Raw genomic sequence first — 21765 nt, 5'->3', positions numbered from 1 at the left:
AGACGGTACCAGGAGAAGACAGCACCAGGAGAAAACAGCACCGGGAGAGATGGCGTGGGAGAAGACAGCACCGGGAGAGATGGCGGTGGGAGAAGACAGCACCAAGGGCATTGGCAGGAGAAGAAAGCACCGGGAGAGACGGCGGTGGGGGAAGACACCACCGGGAGAGATGGTGGTGCGAGAAGACAGCACCAGGGACATTGGCGGGAGAAGACTGCACCAGGTAAAGATGGCACCAGGAGAAGACAGCCCCTGGGAGAGATGGTGGCGGGAGAAGACAGCACCAGGAGAGATTGCGGTGGGAGAAGACAGGACCAGGGACATTGGGAGGAGAAGACGGCACCGGGAGAGATGGCAGCGGGGGAAGACAGCACCGGGAGAGATGGCGGCGGGACAAGACGGCACCGGGAGAGATGGCACCGGGAGAAGATGGCACCGGGAGAGATGGCAGTGGGAAAAGACAGCACCGGGAGAGATGGTGGCGGGAGAAGACAGCACCGGGTGAGATTGTGGTTGGAGAAGACAGCACCAGGGACATTGGCGGGAGAAGACGGCAGCGGGAGAGATGGCGGTGGGAGAAGACGGCACCGGGAGAGATGGCAGCAGGAGAACAAAGCACCGGGAGAGATTACGGTGGGAGAAGACGGCGCTGGGAGAGATTGCGGCCGGAGAAGACAGCACCGGGAGAGGCGGCGGCGGGGGAAGACAGCACCGGGAGAGACGGTGGCGGGGGAAGACAGCACCGGGAGAGACGGCGGCAGGGGAAGACAGCATCGGGAGAGACGGCGGCAGGGGAAGACAGCACCGGGAGAGATGGCAGCGGGGGAACGCAGCACCGGGAGAGATGGCGGCCGGAGAAGACAGCACCGGAGGGATGACAACGGGAGAAGACGGCACCGGGAGAGACAGTGGCGAGAGAAAACGGCTCGGAGCTATTTTTTCAATTAAGGACTAACATTTCCCAGTTTTTTTGGTGAATGGGTAGGATCTGGGTGCCCCTTGTTAATGGGAGCTTTCATATTCTGATAAGCCCCCTGCCCACAGACCCTGACAACCACCAGCCAGGGTTGTCGGGAAGAGGCCCTTGTCCTCATCAACAAAGCACCCACCCACCCCCACGTTGAGGGCATCCGGCCTGGTATGGTTCAGGAGGGGGGGGGTACATTCGCTTGCCCCCTTTCTTTCCTGACCTACCGCTCGTCATGCTTGGATAAGGCTATGGTATGGATTTTGGGGGGACTCCACGCCATTTAAAAAAAATTGGCAAGGGGGGGTGGTTCCCCTCTGAATCCTTGGGGATTTATTGTTCTACCAAGGCTCTGACCACCAATGCTGGAGGAGGGGGTTTATTGTTCCACCCAGGCCTTGTCCACCAATGCTGGGTGACCACACTGCTCCTCCACGGAGGACAGAGTGAACGTTGTCACCTTAGGACAGGAGGTGTTTCTAGCAGGGTCACCAAGTGAAAATAAACAGGGAGAAAGACCTGAAAAAAGAAAACGAATGCAGCCACCACATCTAAGGACTGGTAAGCTGCAACATTTGACATTTTTTGTTCTTTGGCTTATGTAGCGTCCTTCTCTACTTAGGCTGCTAAGCTCAATTTTAGTTTTGGCTTCACCGTAATCAGTGGTGCAGTGATTGATTGTATTGGTCTGTTTAAGGTTTCCTGAGATAAGAGTTTGATTACTCCCACCTGCCTCTGAAAGAAGTTTCCGGAGGATAGGGCAGGAAGATTCAAATGATCAGTTAAATATTTATGCCCCAGCCAATCCCCGAAAGGAGGTGTCCAGAAGGTGGCTGGGCAAGTGATAAATGTGCAGGAAGCCTTGACAGAGGGCTCTTTACTCCTCCAGGGAGGGTTCCAGTTCTCCGGGGGCTGCTGCCCCTAGGACATAGCTAGTGAGACATGAACTTGCAATCTGGGTTTCACCGGGTGCTAAAGGATTATGTTTCATGGAGGGCATGTCCTGAAGTCCTGGTCTGGAGAAGAATCTTTTGTCACCCTCACCAAAGGAACTACCTGGGTGGCAGATTGCTCTGGGAGTGCCAGGACAATGCCACCTAGAGCCCAGGGCGAACATGCCAAGCGGCCCCGCCCAAGATGTATGAGCATTATGTGTCAGCAGCTCAAATCCTCTACTCCTCAAATTTCTCCCCTCCCGAGTACACACTCTCTACGTTCTCCAAATCCCCCCTTCCAGCACAAATCCCCCCCCCCCCAGCACAAAGCACCCCCTCCCAGCACAAATCTCTCCCTCCCCCTCTCAAATTTACCATCCATAGCACAAATCTTTGCTCCCCCATCCCTCTCCCACCTAAAATCCTCTCTCCCCATTTTCTCCCAGCAGACACCCCCGCCGTAAAAAATATTACTCCCCCTAGCGCGAATCCCCTACTCTTCAAATCCCCCCCCAAGTACACATCCCCCTTCACTCCAAATCCCCCCTCCCAGTAAAAATCACCCCAATTAACACAAATCTCCCCCCTCCCCCAAAATTTCCCATCTGAGCACTAATTCCCTCCCCTCTACAAAATCACCTCTTCTAGGACAAACATCCCAAATCCCACCTCCTAGCACAAATCTTTGCCCCCTCATCTCCCCTCCCAGCTCAAATTCTCTCTCTCCCCAAATCCTCCCCCAGCAGACACCCCCCGAAAGAAAATCACTCCTCCTAGCACAAGTCCTCATCTCAACCTTCTCCCCTCCCAAGTACACATTCTCCACATTTTCCCCACCCCCACACTCCAAATCTCCCCTTCCACCACAAATCGTCCCTCCCCGCAAAAATCTCCCCCCCCCCCAATTTCCCATCCTAGCACAAATCTTTGCCCCCCATCCCCCTCCCAGCTAAAATCCTCTCTCTCTCCCCCCCCCAGCAGACCCCCCATGAAAAAAATTACTCTAATCCTCAAATCCCCCCCCCGAGTACACATCCTCCTCCACTGAAAATCCCCTCTCCCAGCACAAATTACCCCACCTAACACAAAACTCCCCCCTCCCCCCAAATTTCACATCTGAGCACTAATCCCCTTCCCCCTCTACAAAATAACCTCTTCTAGCACAAACACCCTAAATCCCCCCTCCCAGCTCAAATCCTCTCTCTCTCCCCAAATCCCCCCAGCAGACACCCCCCCCCAAAAAAAAATCACTCCTCCTAGCAAAAAGCCTCTGCTCCTCAAATTTATCCCCTCCCGAGTACACATTCTCCCCCCACTCCAAATCCCCCTTACCAGCACAAATCCCTCCCAAATTTCAGATCCTAGCACAAATCTCCTCCCCCTCTACCATATCACCTCTTCTAACACAAACACCTCAAATCCCCCTTCCCAGCACAAATCTTTGCCCCCATCTCCCCTCCCAGCTCAAATCCTCCTCCCCAAATCCCCCGGCAGATACACCCCCCGAAAAAAAATCACTCCTCCTAGCACAAATCCTCTACTACACATTCCCCCTCCCCCACTCCAAATCCCCTCTCCCAGCACAAACCATCCCACTTAACACAAATCTCCCCCCCCCCCAAAAAATTTCCCATCTGAACACTAATCCCCTCCCCCCTCTACAAAATCACCTCTCGCACAAACACCCTAAATCCCCCCTCCTAGCACAAATATTTGTCCCCCATCTCCCCACCCAGCTCAAATCCTCTCTCTCTCCCCAAATCCCCCAAGCAGACACCCCCCTGAAAAAAAATCACTCCTCCTAGCAACAATCCTCTGCTCCTCAAATTTATCCCCTCCCGAGTACACATTGTCCCCCCACTCCAAATCCCCCCTACCAGCACAAATCCCCCCCCCCCCAAATTTCCCATCCTAGCACAAATCCCCTCCCCCATCTACCATATCACCTCTTCTAGCACAAACACCTCAAATCCCCCTTCCCAGCACAAATCTTTGCCCCCCATCTCCCCTCCCAGCTCAAATCCTCCTCCCCAAATCCCCCTGGCAGATACACCCCCCCGAAAAAAAATCACTCCTCCTAGCACAAATCCTCTACTACACATTCCCCCTCCCTCACTCCAAATCCCCTCTCCCAGCACAAACCATCCCACTTAACACAAATCCCCCCCCCAAAAAAAAATTCCCATCTGAGCACTAATCCCCTCCCCCTCTACAAAATCACCTCTTCTAGCACAAACACCTCAAAACTCCCCTCCTAGTACAGATCTTCGCCCTCCCATCTCCTTCCCAACACAAATTCCCTTTCCTAACACCCCCCCCCCAAATTTCCCCTCCTAGGATAATTCTTTCCCCCTGCTGCCCCCCAAATTCCCCCACCCAACACAGAACCCCTCCCCCCAACTCCTTGTGGTGCCGCCCCCATCTCACATGATACTAAAGGGCCCAGGGCAGCCACCCCTCCTGCCCCCGAACCTGCTCCTGGGAGGACACTGTGAGTAAGACCTTGCTGTAGGGTGTGCTAGAAGGGAACGAAGTGCCATAAGAAGCTACAGAATATGGACTGGGACTGTTCTTATAGATATGTAGATAGATAGATATACCCCTACCCCCGCTTCCTTCCAGGAAAAGCTGCTTAGAGAAGATTAGTGAGAAGCTGCCCCCTCCCGTTATTTCTGCTATTCTTTGAAGTATTCTGATCCCGGTAACCCTCTCCTGTCTATCTCTAAAGAGAACATCCCCTAGGCCAGCCATTCTCAACCAGGGTTCCGTGGAACCTTGGGGTTCCTCCAGAGCTTGCTAGGGGTTCCTTGAGCTGTGGCTGATGAACCACCTATATGGTGGTGCCTACAGAGTTCAAGGTTCAGCACCACTTCAGCAGAGCCAGCAGCATGACACCAAATATCTTTTTAGCTGTCTTTAAGGGTGGCATTCTGAGCACCACTTCCAGGGGGGGCATTCTTCCTATTGGCCACCAATGTAAGGAGCTTTGTTGCTATTGAGCCCTGGTGATTTGGTTTTAGGAAGGGTTCCTCGAGACATGAAAATTATTTTTGGGATTCCTCTAGAGTTAAAAGGTTGAGAAAGCCTGATCTAGACTGATCCGGCGTGGCCGGTGGGCGTGGAACCCTGTCTGTGGCTGGCAGCCTCTCTACTAGCCAAGGGAAACCAGAGCATGTGCTCAGCGGCTCCCCCTGGGGGTGAGTGCTACACTAACGTACACTTCAAGCGTAACCCCTTCAATACCGGGCACTTCCTGCCCAGGCTGTTTTTATCATACTTTTTTTCGCCCCCACAAAAAAACTTTGATCTCCTCTGGGGGTTTATATTTTTTGTGCTACAAATAAAAAAAGAACGAAAAATTTTGAAGAAAAAACATTTTTTTTTCTTCGTTTCTGTTAAAAAACATTGTATATAAGTAAGTATTCTCCTTCACCGACTGGCACTCATGAGGCTGCACGGATTGGCACTGATGCGGTGGCACTTATATGTAGCACTGATGGGCATTCATAGGTGGCACCTATGGGCACTGATTGCTGGCACTGATATACAGCACTAATGGGCACTGATAGGCGGCACTGATGGATACTGATGGGCACTCATGGCTGCACTGATAGCTGGCACTAATATACAGCACTAATGGGCACTGATAGGTGGCACTGATGGGCACTCATAGGCAGCACTGATGGGAACTCATAGGCGGCACTGATGGGCACTGATTGCTGGCACTGATATACAGCACTAATGGGCACTAATAGGCGGCACTGATGGGCACTCATAGGCTGCACTGATAGCTGGCACTAATATACAGCACTAATGGGCACTGATAGGTGGCACTGATGGGCACTCATAGGCAGCACTGATGGGAACTCATAGGTGGCACTGATGGGCCCTCATAGGCGGCACTGATGGGCACTCATAGGTGGCACTGATAGGCACTGATAGGCTGCACTGATGGGCACTGATAGGTGGCACTGATGGGCACTTATAGGCAGCACTGATGGGCACTGATAACTGGCACTAATATACAGCACTAATGGGCACTGATAGGTGGCACTGATGGACACTCATAGGCTGCACAGATGGGCACTGATAACTGGCACTAATATACAGCACTGATGGGCACTCATAGGTGGCACTGTTAGGTGGCACTGGAGGGCACGTATAGGCGGCACTGATGGGTGGCACTGATAGATGGCACTGATTGGCAGCACTGATCAGAGGTGCTGGCAGGCATCACTGATGGGCACAGAGTGGCATCCCTAATGGGCAAGGATTGTCATCCCTGGTGGGCTCTATTGGGGATCCCTGTTGGCCATAGGTGGGCACCCCTGGTGGTCCTGGGTGGGCATCCTGGGGGGGTCTGCACTGATAATCAATCAGTGCAGACCCCCCTGTTAGGAAAGCAGCCGATTGCCTATCCTCTAGACATGTGCGGTTTGTTTAGTTCCAAATGAAAATTCGGATTAATTTTCATTTTTTTGTTTCAGATGAATTAGAATAGTACCAAATTTAACCACTTGCTTACTGGGCACTTAAACCCCCCTCAGTCCCAGACCAATTTTCAGCTTTCAGCGCTGATGCACTTTGAGTGACAATTGCGCGGTCATACAACACTGTACCCAAATGAAATTTTTATCATTTTTTTCCCACAAATAGAGCTTTCTTTTGGTGGTATTTAGTTACAGCTCGGAGTTTTATTTTTTGCTAAACAAACAAAAAAAGATGCAAAAAAAAAAAAAAAATCATGTTTTAATAGTTTGTTATAAAATTTTGCAAACGGGTCATTTTTCTCCTTCATTGAAGTGCGCTGATTAGGCGGCACTGATAGGCTGCATTGGTGGGCACTGATGGGCTGCATTGGTGGGCACTGATGGGCTGCATTGGTGGGCACTGATAGGCTGCACTGGTGGGCACTGATAGGCATAGTTAAGGCGGCACTAATAGGCACAGATAAGGCGGCACCGATGGGCACAGATAAGGCGGCACTGATGGGCAAAGATGGGCACAGATAAGATGGCACAGATGGGTGGCACGGATAAGTGGCACGGATGGGTGGCACGGATGGGCACTGATAGGTACCACAGATAGATGGGACTGATGGGCACTGATAGGTGGCACTGATAGGTGGCTCTGATAGGTGGCACTGCTGGGCACTGATGGGCGGCACTGCTGGGCACTGATGGGCGGCACTGCTGGGCACTGATGGGCGGCACTGGGGTGCAGCACCTTTGAGGCAGATTTTGGGTGGCACTGCTGGGTGGCACTGCTGGGTGGCACTGCTGGGTGGCACTGTGGGCACTGCTGGGTGGCACTGTGGGCACTGCTGGGTGGCACTGTGGGCACTATGGGCACTGCTGGGTGGCACTGACAGGGGGGCACTTACTTTATTTCAGGATGGCACTGCGGGTGGCAGGTGGGCACTGGCAGGGGGCAGGTGTCCGCTTAAATTGCTGGCCGTGATCGGGACTGATGTCCCGAACACGGCCGCCGGCGATCGGCTTTTTTTTTTTCTCCTCGCGCTGTCAGCGCGAGGAGGAATACTAGCCGATTACCGGCTCCGTTTTATCACATGATCAGCTGTCATTGGCTGACAGCTGATCACGTGATAAGGGGTCGGGATCGACCCCTTACACGGATCGGTGATCAGGCGAGTCTCACGGACTCGCCGATCACAGAGCGCGCTGCGCGCGCCCCTCAGGGGGCGCGCAGGCTGCTCGTATCCGGGACGACGTCAATAGACGTAGTCCCGGAAATGTGGGTCCGCGCTGTTGCCGTCATTTTGCAATAGCGCGGATCCCAAGTGGTTAAAAGAATGCAAAATAACGAAAAAAAATATTCAGACGAAATTTGAATTCAAATCTTTTTCAATATTTTTCGAAAACGGATAGTTTTCATATTTGAATTAGAAAACTTTTCCAATTTCCAAAGAGAATAAAATATAATAGAAAATAAAGGAATAGAATAGAAAAAAAAAATTATTATGTTTTCCATTCGATTCCTTTATTTTCTATTCTATTTTTTATCTTCGAAAATTCTAAAACTATTCGAATTTGAAAACTTGCTCTGGTCGAAATTGATTTGAAAACGCTTCGAATCAATTCGAATTAGAAAAAATCGAATCGATTTGAAAACGAATAAACAAAACTAATTTAGAAAACAAATTAAAACAAATTCAACTAAACAAATTTATTTAAACAACAAAACAAAACAAATTTTTTCGTTCTGCATATGTCTACCCTCCTCTACTCGTGCCCATCAGTGTGAGTAGAGGAAAAGCCGATACACGACTTCTCCTTTTTACACTGTGATCAGCTGTGATTGGATATAGCTGATCATGTGGTAAAGAGCCTCAGTCATAGGCTCTTTACCTAGATTGGAGATGCGGTGCGTCAGAGTGACACGCCACACTACCAATTTGCCGAAATTCAAATTCAAATCGCTTTCGAATACTTTTTTTCGAATCTGGATAGTTTTCAAATTCGAAAAGTATTCGAATTTGAGTAGTTTTCAAATTTAAATGGTTTTAGAATTTCGAATACTTTTCCAATTTCCTAACATAACAAAATGGAATAGCAGATAAAAGAACAGACTACACTAGAATATAATAGTAACTAACAGAATAGAATATAATAACATAGAAAATATAACCATCTTCTGAAATTCGAATTTCAAATAGAATAAATTTGAATTCAAATACATAAGAAAAGAACAGAATAGAGAAGAATAGAATAGAAAAAAAAAATACAATAGAATCGACTATAATAGAATAGAAAATAATAAAATAAAGAAAATAGAATAGAAAGAATATAACCATTTCCCCAAATTTAAATAGAATCCATTTGAATTTGAATAGAATAGAAAAGAATAGATTAGAATAGGAAGAAGGTTATATTCATTCTATTCTGTTGTTTTTTTTTCTATACTATTGTGTTATTTTCTATTCTATTATACTCTATTCTTTTCTATTCTATTCAAATTCAAATTGATTCTATTTCTATTTCGAAAAAATTCGAATCGGTTTTGAAAACGAATAAACAAAACGAATCCCAAAAATGGATGAAACGAATGAAATGAATTTAACTAAACAAATTTTTGTAAATAAGGAATCGAAACAAAACAAATTTTTTCGTTCTGCACATGTCTATTGTGTGACATTAGTGAATAAATACTTGAGATACCAGGCCAATCAGGAAGCGGGTCTCGAGACCCGTTTTCCAGAATGGCCAAAAAAGGAGAAGCGATCCTATTTGGCCGAGTAGGAGGGAGGAGACGCACGACCACTGTGGTGCAGGGGAAGCTGCCGCCCTGGAAGGAAGCAGCGTCAGTGGTATTAATATCGATCACCGCATTCGTGTCACTAACATAGGCGTGCGCACAGGGTGCGCCGGATGTTCCTGGGCACACCCTAATCAACCTGTGCAATGCAGGTTCCCCCTGCTGAATGCCCATGGCAGCTGAGACTATAGAAAAAGGGACTGGGGAATCTTTGTCCTCAATCCCTTTCTCTGCTATTTCACCAATGCCCCTCAATGGGGCTCTTAACACATTGTAAATAAAAAAATAAAAATAAAATAAAATTATGAAAAAATGATTGTAAAAAATAACAAACTAAAATAATAAAAACAATAAACGACGGACTCTCCGCCATTACCAGTAGTATAGTGTCATGGTTGTTTAAATTCCAGTATGTATTCCATAGTTTATAGACGCTATAACTTTCATTTTCAATAGGTTTTTAATGAAAAAAATTTAAGGTGCAAAAGATGGCACACGAGAACTTTTTGAAATTTCCAAGCAGATAGTAGACAAATTATTATACACTTATTAGGATTTTTTTTTTTTTTTTACCAAAGACATGTATCAGAATAAATTTTGGCCTAAATTTATGAAGAAATTATTATTATTATTATTATTATTATTATTATTATTTTGGATCTGTTTTATTGCAGAAAGTGCTAAAATATTGGGGTTTTTTGTTCCCCCAAATTTTTGGTCTTTTTTTTTTCATTTACATCACAAAAAAATAAAAATCTGGTATTGATCGAACCAAAAGAGAGCTCTAGTTGTGTGAACAAAAATGATATAAACTATATAGCGTTGCATGGCCAAGCACTAGCCAGGTAAAGTAGCGCCGTGCTGAATAGCAAAAAATGATCTGGTCATGATGGGGGGTCATGATGGGGGGTCATGATGATACTCATGCCCTCTGCAGTGTAGTGGAGCATCATGGGATATGTGTTTCCAAAACATCTGGGGTGCCAAAAAAATGCTCTGGTCATGATGGGGGGTCATGATGGAGGTCAAGTGGTTAAACCCAACACCTACCTCAGTGATGGTGAACCTTGGCACCCCAGATGTTTTGGAACTACATGCTCGTGCACTCTGCAGTGTAGTTGAGCATCATGGGAAATGAAGAGGTTCCAAAACCTCTGGGGTGCCAAGGTTCACCATCACTGACCTAGGGGTTTCACAACAAAAAGAACATCAGAACATCCATGTCTGCTGGACAGATACTAGGAAATGTCCACATAACCCAAGAAGACAGATGGACACCCAAATAAGAACCATCCTCCTCTGCGGTGAAGAAGATAGAAGAATCGGCACCTCACATGGACATCAATTTGGGTAAACATTTTGGACTTTTAGCTTATAATTTTAGTAACTAACTTAGTAACTCATTTCAAAGAAGTAGCGCAGTACTGAATAGCAAAAAATTCCCTAGTCATGAAGGGGGTAAAACCTTCCAGAGGTCAAGTGGTTAAACCCAACAACTACATCAGTGATGGTGAACCTTGGCACACTAGATGTTTTGGAACTACATTTACCATGATGCTCATGCCCTCTGCAATGTAGTTGAGCATCATGGGAAATGTGTTTCTAATTACATCTGGGGTGCCAAGGTTCGCCATCACTGACCTAGGGGTTTCACAACAAAAACAACATCAGAACATCCACGCTGTTTGCTGGACTGATACTAGGAAACGTCCACATCACCCAAGAAGACACATGCTTGTGCACTCTGCAGTGTAGTAGAGCATCATGGGAAATGTAGAGGTTCCAAAAACTCTGGGGTGCCAAGGTTCACTATCACTGACCTAGGGGTTTCACAACAAAAACAACATCAGAACATCCATGTCTGCTGGACAGATACCAGGAAATGTCCACATCACCCAAGAAGACACATGGACACCCAAATAAGAACCCTCCTCCTCTGCGGTGAAGAAGATAGAAGAATCGGCACCTCACATGGACATGGATTTCGGTAAACATTTTGGGCTTTTAGCTTACTGTTTTAGGAACTAACTAGTTTGAAAAATGTAGCGCAGTGTTGAATAGCAAAAAATGCCCTAGTTATGAAGTGGGTAAAACCTTCCAGAGGTCAAGTGGTCAAACCCAACACCTAGAGGTTTCACAACAAAAAGAGCATCAGAACATCTATGTCTGCTGGACAGATACTAGGAAATGTCCACATCACCCAAGAAGACACCCAAAGAAGAACCCTCCTCCTCTGCAGGGAAGACGATAGAAGAATCGGCACCTCACATGGACATGGATTTCAGCAAACATTTTGGGCTTTTAGCTTACAATTTTAGGAACAAACTCAGCAATTCGTTTGGAAGAGGGGGGATGTTTGATGCCCAGAGAAGAGTTTTAGCCCTTGTACACACGGTCGGAGAATCCGTCGGAATGTGTCCTATCGGACCGTGTCGTCGGATAATCCGACTGTGTGTGGTATGCATCGGACTGATTCCGTCGGAATATCCGTCGGACCCAATTTTCCAACATGTTGGAAATATTTCCCGACCAACTGGTTCGATCTGACATACTCCGATCATCTGTAGAGAATTTTGATCGGACCAAGTGCCACGCATGCTCAGATCAAATTCCTACATCAAAGCTTTTGGCTACTAGCCTGAATATAGTCCCATCGTAATGAAATTACGTCATCACGTTCTGAATGATCGGATTTTTCGACAACTTAGTCCAACCGTGTGTATGCAATAGTTTCGGACAAGATCCGACGGGCAAAATCCGACGGATTTGGTTGTCGAAATCTCCGACCGTGTGTACAGGGGCTTAAAGCTAACCCATGTGATGATCTTTGTGCATTGACTTTTACAGCCCACATCTTTTTTTTAATCAATTATTTAAAGTAACAAGAATCCAGTAAATTCATCTGATCTGTTTAGTAATGCTTTGAATTAAAGACTTCATGTTTGATTAAAAAAAATAATTATTGCATGTTAATGAAAATACAGCATGCATTGGACATTCATGAACTCAGCTTGGTCAATTTCCCACTTTTCCATTGAAGCAAGGCCAAGCGCCCGACGGTCTTTCTTGAAAAAGCAACAGTTCATTCACTGTAGCACTTACCAAGTGTTGGATGCTAGGTACATTTTGTAGCAGGACCTCACCACAAGGTTTCTGGTCTGGAGAAGGACTGTTCCACTCACTGGACCATATATGGAGGAAGCTGGAAGGTGGCAGCTATCCTGGTGGACTTATGAGTAAAGACGCTAAATTGACCCCTGCGACTGTGCAAGGTTCTGGAGATCACATTGGCTAAGGGTAGTTGTGCATAGGTGCAAGGTAACCAGATACCAAAGAAACTTGCCACATGGTGCCCCGTTGTGAGGCCTTAGACTGCTCAGAAACATACCTTATGGTCCCCAGCTGTGAGGCCTTAGACTGCTCTTCACAATTACTTAAGGAGAAGATTGTCTTCTAGCTGCTATGTGCTAATCGATTTGGAGTATCCCATGCCCTAAACCCTCTCCTGTTAAAGTTTCTTAAAGCAATAGATCATAAAAAGAGATCGCCTAGACCAGTGATTCTCAACCAGGGTTCCGTGGAACCCAAGGGTTCCTCCAGAGGTTGTAGGGGTTCCTTCAGCATTGGGCAATTTCTGCCTCTCAGATAAGTTCCCACTCACACCGTTGATCTTTTTAGCTATCTGTAAGGAGGTAATTCTTCCCAATGACCACAAGTGTAAGGACCATTCTTCCCACTGACCATCACATTAATGTAGCATGAGTTGAAAATTTCTAAATTTTTAGAAGGGGTTCCCCGAGACCAGAGACCTATTTCAAGGGTTCCTCTATGTTGAAAAGGTTGAGAAAGGCTGGCCTAGACTGTAGTATTGGAGCTGGTGTGAATGGACTGGTGCTGGCGGTGTGGTAGGCAGCCTTTGTACTTTTAGAGGAAACAAAACAAGTATTGCCGGCGGCCCCTTTGGGGGTAGCACTAAAATCCTTAGATTTCCATCACATCCATAGAGGAGGACTGGCGAGTGAGACAAAATGACCCTCAAAGCAAAGGGATCCTGCTGCAATGGTGACTAGGCCTACCGTAAGACAACCAATCCACAAATCATGGTGACCAAAACCGGAAAGAAAGGCTGACAATCAGATAATGCTTGCAGGAATCCTAAGATTTTTTGGGATGGTGGCGATAACCCTAAAGCAGCAAATCCTTGGATATCGTCAAGGACAAGCGGTTTGAGAAATAAAAAAAAAAACAGTCGCTATGAGGCTGTTGGGTAAAATATCAAGGTGTTCAGGAACTGCACATAGTGTAGGGAGGAAGTTCAGTCCTGCTGAACCGGGCAAATTTTGGTATGTGTATCCCCAGCTTAAACCTCAACAACCATTTTATAAAATGTAGGTTTTATTCAGTACCAGGGCTGGGATAAGGGGTGGGCAGGGGGTATTTGGGGGGGGGGGGGGTGGAAGGCTGTAGGAATTGTCCTAGGAGGGGAAATTTGGGGGTTGGGGTGATAGGAGTGTTGATTTAGGAGGATTTGTGTTGGGAGGGCGGATGGGGGAAGAGGATTTGTGCTAGGAGCAGGGATTTGGTGGGGGGGGGGGGGTTTGTAGAAGAAGGGATATGGTAGAGGGGGCGGGGAATTGTGGTACGAGGGAAAACAATTTTTTTTTGGGGGGGGGGGGGGAGATTTGTGCTATTAAGGCAAATTTTGGGGGGTGGTTTGTGCTGGTGCGGGGGGAATTGGTGGGGGAGGGGGGTTGTTGTAGAAGAGGGCATATGGTAGAGGGGAATTGTTGTACGAGGGAAAACTATTTTTTGCTAGTAAGGCGAATTTGGGGGAGGGGGGGGGGGCGATTTGTGCTGGGGCCTGGGAATTTGGAGTGGCAGAGAGGATGTGTACTCAGAGGGGAAATTTGAGGGGTAGAGGATTTGTGCTAGAAGGGGTAATTTTTTGGGGGGGAGGGAGGGGCACTTGTGCTGAGGGGATTTGGGGGATGGGGGGGGCAAAAATCTGTGCTGGGAGAGGGGATTTCAGCAGGGGGTGGATTTGTACTGAGAAGATGGGGAATTTATGCTTAGCAAGCATGCAGATTAGCACAATTTTTTTGTTGGGGGAGGGGGGATTTCTGCTGTTTGGCATGTTCGCCCTAGGTTCTAGATGGCCTTGTCCTGGCACTGTTTACTACTAGTGCACAATGGGATCTTCACTCTAACCCAGAACTATAGCAATAGCAGACAACCCAAAGAAACCAAAAAATCTCAGAGGGATGATTGTCTGGTTCCCCAAGGATTAGCCTAGGCAGCAGTAGAATTTTCCTAAACACATTTGGATAAAATGAATGTATTTATAATTGGTGAACTACAGTATAAATAATGCAAACCTGAATAATACTCTGTATAACCTGACGGCAAAAAGATTAGAGTAGCAGGAGGGAATGTGGAGCCACTTCACAGAGAGTTAAGATACTGACTGTAAAGGACAGAAGAGTGGAGTTCTCTGACAAATGAGGTGGTGGCCAAAGCATAAATGAGTACAAAGGGTTTTCTCCTGGTCTCATAATCTATTGGCCTGGTCTGCGGTTTCTAGGCAATTTACTTAGAGAAAGTGTATACTTAGTGCCGTGGGACAACGCCTAAGAGACGTTCTGCTGGATTAGGGTCTAGGAGAAAATCTACTCAGTGTACTGAGACAGCGCCTAAGAGAAAATCTACTCAGTGCACTGGGACAGTGCCTAAGGGTAAAATTTACCTATTGTACTGGGACAGCACCGAAGAGAAAATTTACTAGGACGGTGCCTAAGGGGAAAATCTACTCAGTGTACTGGGACAGCACCTACGGGAAAATCTATTCAGTTTACTGGAACAGTGCCTAAGGGAAAAATGTACTCATTGTATTGGGACAGCACCAAGAGAAAATCTACTCATTGTACTGGGACAGCACCTAAGGGAAAATCTACTCAGTGTACTGGGACAGCACCTTAGGGAAAATCTACTCAGTGTACTAGGACAGTGCCTAAACGGAAAATCTACTCAGTGTACTAGGACAGCACCTAAGGGAAAATCTACTCAGCGTACTGGGACAGTGCCCAAAGGAAAAATTGACTCATTGTACTAGGACAGCACCTAAGGGAAAATCTACTCAGTGTACTGGGACAGCGCCTAAGAGAAAATTGACTCAATGTACTGGGACAGTGCCTAAGGGAAAAATTGACTCATTGTACTGGGACAGCACCGAAGAAAAAATCTACTCAGTGTACTGGGACAGCGACTAAGAGAAAATTGACTCAATGTACTGGGACAGCACCGAAGAAAAAATCTACTCAGTGTACTGGGACAGCGACTAAGGGGAAAATCTACTCAATGTACTGGGACAGCGCTTAAGAGAAAATTGACTCAATGTACTGGGACAGTGCCTAAGGGAAAAATTGACTCATTGTACTGGGACAGCACCGAAGAAAAAATCTACTCAGTGTACTGGGACAGCGACTAAGGGGAAAATCTTCTCAGCGTACTGGGACAGCGCCTAGGAGAAAATTGACTCAATGTACTGGGACAGTGCCTAAGGGAAAAATTGACTCATTGCACTGGGACAGCACCGAAGAAAAAATCTACTCAGTGTACTGGGACAGCGACTAAGGGGAAAATCTTCTCAGCGTACTGGGACAGCGCCTAGGAGAAAATTGACTCAATGTACTGGGACAGTGCCTAAGGGAAAAATTGACTCATTGCACTGGGACAGCACCTAAGAAAAAATCTACTCAGTGTACTGGGACAGGGACTAAGGGGAAAATCTTCTCAGCATACTGGGACAGTGCCCAAAGGAAAAATTGACTCATTGTACTAGGACAGCACCTAAGGGAAAATCTACTCAGTGTACTGGGACAGCGCCTACGAGAAAATGGACTCAATGTACTGGGACAGTGCCTAAGGGAAAAATTGACTCATTGTACTGGGACAGCACCGAAGAAAAAGTCTACTCAGTGTACTGGGACAGCGACTAAGGGGAAAATCTACTCAATGTACTTGGACAGTGCCTAATGCCGCGAACACACGACCGGACTTTTCGACGGACTAGGTCCGACGGTCTTCCCGACGGACTTTCAGCTGAGTTCCAACGGACTTCCGAACTAATGGACTTTGCCACACACAATCACACCAAAGTCAGATGGATCCGAACGTGATGACGTACGACCGGACTAGAATAAGGAGGTTCATAGCCAGTAGCCAATAGCTGCCCTTGCGTCGGTTTTTGTCCGTCGGACTAGCATACACATGAACGGATTTCTCGATAGGAACTGGGTCCGGCGGAGTTCCGGCCAAAAAATTTGAAACATGTTCTATTTCTAAAGTCCGTCAGATTTTTGGACAGCAAAGGTCCGATGGAGCCCACACACGATCGAACTATCCGACGGATTTGTTCCGTCTGACCTTTGCTGTTGAAAAGTCCGGTCATGTGTACGGGACATAAGGGAAAAATGACCCATTGAACTGGGACAGCACCAAAGAGAAAATGTACTCAATGTACTGGGACAGCGCCTAAGGGAAAAATCTACTCATTGTACTGAGACAGAGCCTAAGGAAAAATCTACTCAGTGTACTGGGACAGCACCGAAGAGAAAATCTACTCAGTGTACCGGGACAGCGCCTATGGGCAAAATCTACTCATTGTACTGGGACAGCGCCTAAAATAAAATGTACTCTGTGTACTGGGACAGCACCTATGGGGAAAATCTACTCAATGTACTGAAACAGTGCCTATGGGGAAAATCTACTCATTGTACTGGGCCAGTAATGAAGAGGAAAATCTACTCAGTGTACTGGGACAGTGCTTAAAAAAAAATCTACTTATGGTACTGGGACAGCACCTAAGGGAAAAATTGACTCATTGTACTAGGACAGCACCTAAGGGAAAATCTACTCAATGTACTGGGACAGCGCCTAAGGGAAAATCTATGCAGTGTACTGGGACAGTGCTTAAGAGAAAATCTACTTATTGTACTGGGACAGTGCCTAAGGGAAAAATTGACTCATTGTACTGGGACAGAGCCTAAGGGGAAAATCTACTCAGTGTACTAGGACAGTGCCTAAGGGGAAAATCTACTCAATGTACTGGGACAGCACCTAAGAGAAAATTGACTCAATGCATTGGGACAGCACTTAAGGGGAAAATTGACTCATTGTACTGGGACAGCACCGAAGAGAAAATGTACTCAATGTACTGGGACAGTGCCTATGAGGAAAATCTACTCATTGTACTGGGATAGCGCCTAAGAGAAAATTTACTCAATGTACTGGGACAGTGCCCATGGGTAAAATCTACTCATTGTACTGGGACAGTACCGAAGAGAAACATCTACTCAATGTACTGGGACAGCGCCTAAGGGAAAATCTACTCAGTGTACTGGGACAGTGCTTAAGAGAAAATCTACTTATTGTACTGGGACAGTGCCTAAGGGAGAATCTACTTATGGTACTGGGACAGCGCCTAAGGGAAAAATTGACTCATTGTACTAGGACAACACCTAAGGGAAAATCTACTCAATGTACTGGGACAGCGCCTAAGGGAAAATCTATGCAGTGTACTGGGACAGTACTTAAGAGAAAATCGACTCAATGTACTGGGACAGCGTCTAAGGGAAAATCTATGCAGTGTACTGGGACAGTGCTTAAGAGAAAATCTACTTATTGTACTGGGACAGAGCCTAAGGGGAAAATCTACTCAGTGTACTAGGACAGTGCCTAAGGGGAAAATCTACTCAATGTACTGGGACAGCACCGAAGAGAAAATCTACTCAGTGTACTGGGACATCGCTTAAGAGAAAATTGACTTAATGCATTGGGACAGTGCTTAAGGGAAAAATTGACTCATTGTACTGGGACAGCACCGAAGAGAAAATGTACTCAATGTACTGGGACAGTGCCTATGAGGAAAATCGACTCATTGTACTGGGATAGCGCCTAAGAGAAAATGTACTCAATGTACTGGGACAGTGCCTATGGGGAAAATCTACTCATTGTACTGGGACAGAGCCTAAGAGAAAATAGACTCAATGCATTGGGACAGCGCTTAAGGGTAAAATTGACTCATTGTACTGGGACAGCACCGAAGAGAAAATGTACTCAATGTACTGGGACAGTGCCTATGAGGAAAATCTACTCATTGTACTGGGATAGCACCTAAGAGAAAATGTATTCAATGTACTGGGACAGTGCCTATGGGGAAAATCTACTCATTCTACTGGGACAGAGCCTAAGAGAAAATTTACTCAATGTACTGGGACAGTGCCTATAGGGAAAATCTACACATTGTACTTGGACAGCGCCGAAGAGAAAATCTACTCAGCGTACTGGGACAGTGCCTAAGAGAAAATCTACTTAGTGTACTGGGACAGTGACTAAGAGAAAATCTACTCATTGTACTGGGACAATGCCTAAGGCCGCGTACACACGGGCGGACTGTATGGCCTACTTAGTCCGTCATACAATCCGACTGACAGTCAGTCATACTTTCGAATGAACGGCCTTGACCACACACGGATGCACAAACAGTCCGTCGAAAGCTTGCGCGATGACGTGTACAGCACGTACGACGGGACTAGAAATAGGAAGTCCAATACACAGCAATGCAACCTTCCGCCGTGTAAATCCTTTCTGAGCATGCGCCATTCTTAGTCCGTCGAACTAGCCTACTCACGAGCGGATTGTCCGCTGAAACCAAAGTATGACGGACAGAATTACGGAAATTCCGAAATACTTAGTACGCCAGACTGCACGCTGAAAAAGTCCGCTGAAGCCCACACACGAGCGGACTGTCCGCTGAAATGTGTTTCGACGGACTAAGTAGGCCATACAGTCCGCCCGTGTGTACGCGGCCTAAGAGAAAATCTACTCATTGTCCTGGGACAGAGCCTAAGGGAAAAATGTACTCATTGTATTGGCAAGAATATACTCAGTGTACTGGGATAGCACTGAAGATAACATTTGCTTGGTGTACTAGGATTTTGCTCAAGAGACAATCTACCAATTGTACTATGGCAATACTTAATAAGGTTACTTGTAGGGCTTCTGTACTCAACTTGTGATTGCTGCTGTTATATGAGTTGTGACCACATACTATCTTCTGGATTCTGTTCATTTTTCACAACTTTTACCTCACTCTCACACTGGCATCAACTTGGCTACGGGCTGGCAGTTGCCAATGGACAATCATTGTTAAGTGAATAGGTTTCCTAACGGGAATGTCTTTTACCTCTGTGTAGTAGAAAAGTTTACCAGTGTAGTCAGACAGCAGAATGGAACCCTAGGCAAGGTAGCAGCTTTGCCCCCCCCACCTATCATTTTGACTGACATTGATAAGGATTGTACTTGGACAGCATTGTATTGGCCCCATCAGGACACAAATACCTACAGTACATTCTACTTGGCAGGCACACAACTTTGACCAATTGCACTATCCCCCCTGTTGTGGCTGGACCCTCTGGACATCCAGTTGCCTTTTTGATGATCCAGCTTTGGGTGGGTTCATTGACCCAGGAGACACCAATAGGGTATCTACAGCTATTGGTAGCTGTATTTGACTTTCTTTTGGGTCAATGGTAACCGAACAACGTTCAAAACTGGGGACATCGGGCTTTGATCCAACTTACTATGATGTGAAGGCCAGAAAGTGGGGATATGATGAGGATGGTGAACATGGAGGTAATGGTAGGTGGAACACTAAATGACTCTTCGGTCCACAGTGGTCAGACCCATAAGTGTCACACATAGGGTATATGATACTCAATGCTGGAGGAGAGATGGACACCAAGGCCGTAACGTCATCACCACCTTACAGGGTGCAACAGTCAGGAGTCACGGGTTGAGGTATCGTGCACTCAAGGGTTTCTATACACAATCCGAGTCTTCAAAGTGTCAACTGATGTCCTTATTAACTATATGGCAGAGAAAGTCATCGCCTGTCAGCTCGATCAGCGATATTCCCAGCTCTGAATCATTATTATGTCTGGCATTATAATGTCAAATCCATCCAACCGGAACGGATCTCATCACTGCTTACTGATTATAGCGCTATACTTCACAGGGCCTATTATAGTGCAACGTCTACCAGTAAGTTTATCTGGCTGGTAATGTAACTGCAGTGCTGGCATTTGGTACAGTGTGCCTATTAATACTCAATATCACTAAGCAGTCAGTGTTAATATTAAGTGTTTTATGATCATTACCAGTCTATTTTGAGTATTATAATTATATATGTGATTAATATAACACTGTGCAATATTATCATTATCTTACTGTATGGAGTCATCCTTATAGGTGCCAATGCAATGGTAGTTGTAGTATGGTACCTATCTTTGGAACATGTATGAGAGCTTACTATCTGTGTGTAGATACTCAGTTCTTCTACAACCCATTGCAACAGGTTCACAAGCAGTGCGCACATCACAAAAACACGCAGTCTCACCATCTTCCAAGGGGACGTAGATGTTCAGGTACAGGCAATCCTCGCTCTGGTTTTGTACGTATCCGGCCACCACATCCATATTCTCGGTGAACCATAAAGGCAGCATAATTCCAGGTAACATTCCGTGCAAGTTTTGTGGGCAAACGGGAGCAAAGGTGGTGGCGTTCCGTACTTCCGTCCAAGATGCCGGTGCCTCAGGCGGCTGAAACCTGCGCTCTCCAATGGGCGGGGTGGCGAAAGGCACCCCCAGGTACTGCACAACAGGGCCCAGGATCTCATTGTTCAAGTCTTTCTTCACGCCACGCAATTTCCCATAGTTTGTGTTGACCACAGGATATTTCTCATCTCCCTTTTGCCCCGACACAGGGCAAGCGGCCAGAAGCCAGAGCATGAAGGGGGCTCGAAGATCCGGCGCCATGAGAGGAAAAAAAAATTGGTCTCCTGGAACCTCTTAAGACTTCCTGGGTGCCGAAAAGGAGGAGTTGAAACTTCCCAAAAAGGTTTCAAAATAAAAGTGTTGGTGTCAAAAGGTGGAACACAAAATTTTATGCAAAAACATTCATTTTGAAATGATTGGGAGGGGGGGGGGGGGGGTTGGCTGGAGTATTATAAAAATGCAATAAAATTTAGAAGAAAAATGAAAAAAATTTGGGTAACAAATGGACAATAATCCTCTACAACGAGAGCGTGATGTATTTTTGAGGCAAAGTTAAACATAGGGGGTACATTTTTGGAGAGTGGTGTTGGTACCAAGTCATAGGAGGCAGGAAAAGACTTAGGCCAAGACAAAAGAAGAGGGTGTGAGGAACATCGGAGAAGAGGCGGCTACGAGACCGACAGACAGAGGTTGTGCAGAAGACACCATTCTATTACGTTCCATCGCGGACCCGTACATAGGGTGCTGAGCTACGGCAGGGCCTCCACGAGACAGACATTGAAATCCTGAGAGGGAGACAAGACAAAGAAAAGCGAAGGGTGAAAACAGAAACAGGAAATTAAGCAGGCAACGTCTATTTTAAGAAGGCAATAAATATGAGTCTCTTTCAGCACCTCGCTACCTAGCTGCCCAATCCTCCTCCTCCTCTGCAGTCCGCTTCCCCCGATTATAATGAGCGGGATCATTTATTTAATTA

The 21765-nt window shown here is 46.5% G+C and overlaps 1 protein-coding gene across 2 annotated transcripts in view; it reads right to left on the bottom strand.

Moving 5' to 3' along the window:
* LOC143961665 (neuroligin-2-like) overlaps positions 1–21765 on the bottom strand; it is a 367521-nt gene that overhangs the window by 280679 nt on the left and 65077 nt on the right. For both annotated transcript variants that reach the window (XM_077470985.1, XM_077470986.1), the window contains exon 2: positions 20633–21574. In XM_077470985.1, coding sequence (XP_077327111.1) covers positions 20633–21050 — 418 coding nt within the window. In that variant the 5' untranslated portion in view covers positions 21051–21574. The remainder of the gene's footprint in view (positions 1–20632; positions 21575–21765) is intronic.

Source organism: Lithobates pipiens, unplaced genomic scaffold, assembly GCF_037356315.1.
Source record: "Lithobates pipiens isolate NorthernLeopardFrog02 unplaced genomic scaffold, aLitPip1_a1.2 Scaffold_8, whole genome shotgun sequence".
Taxonomy (NCBI): domain Eukaryota; kingdom Metazoa; phylum Chordata; class Amphibia; order Anura; family Ranidae; genus Lithobates; species Lithobates pipiens.
Note: the sequence above shows the minus strand (reverse complement) of the source record. Positions and strands in the feature narration are given on the sequence as shown.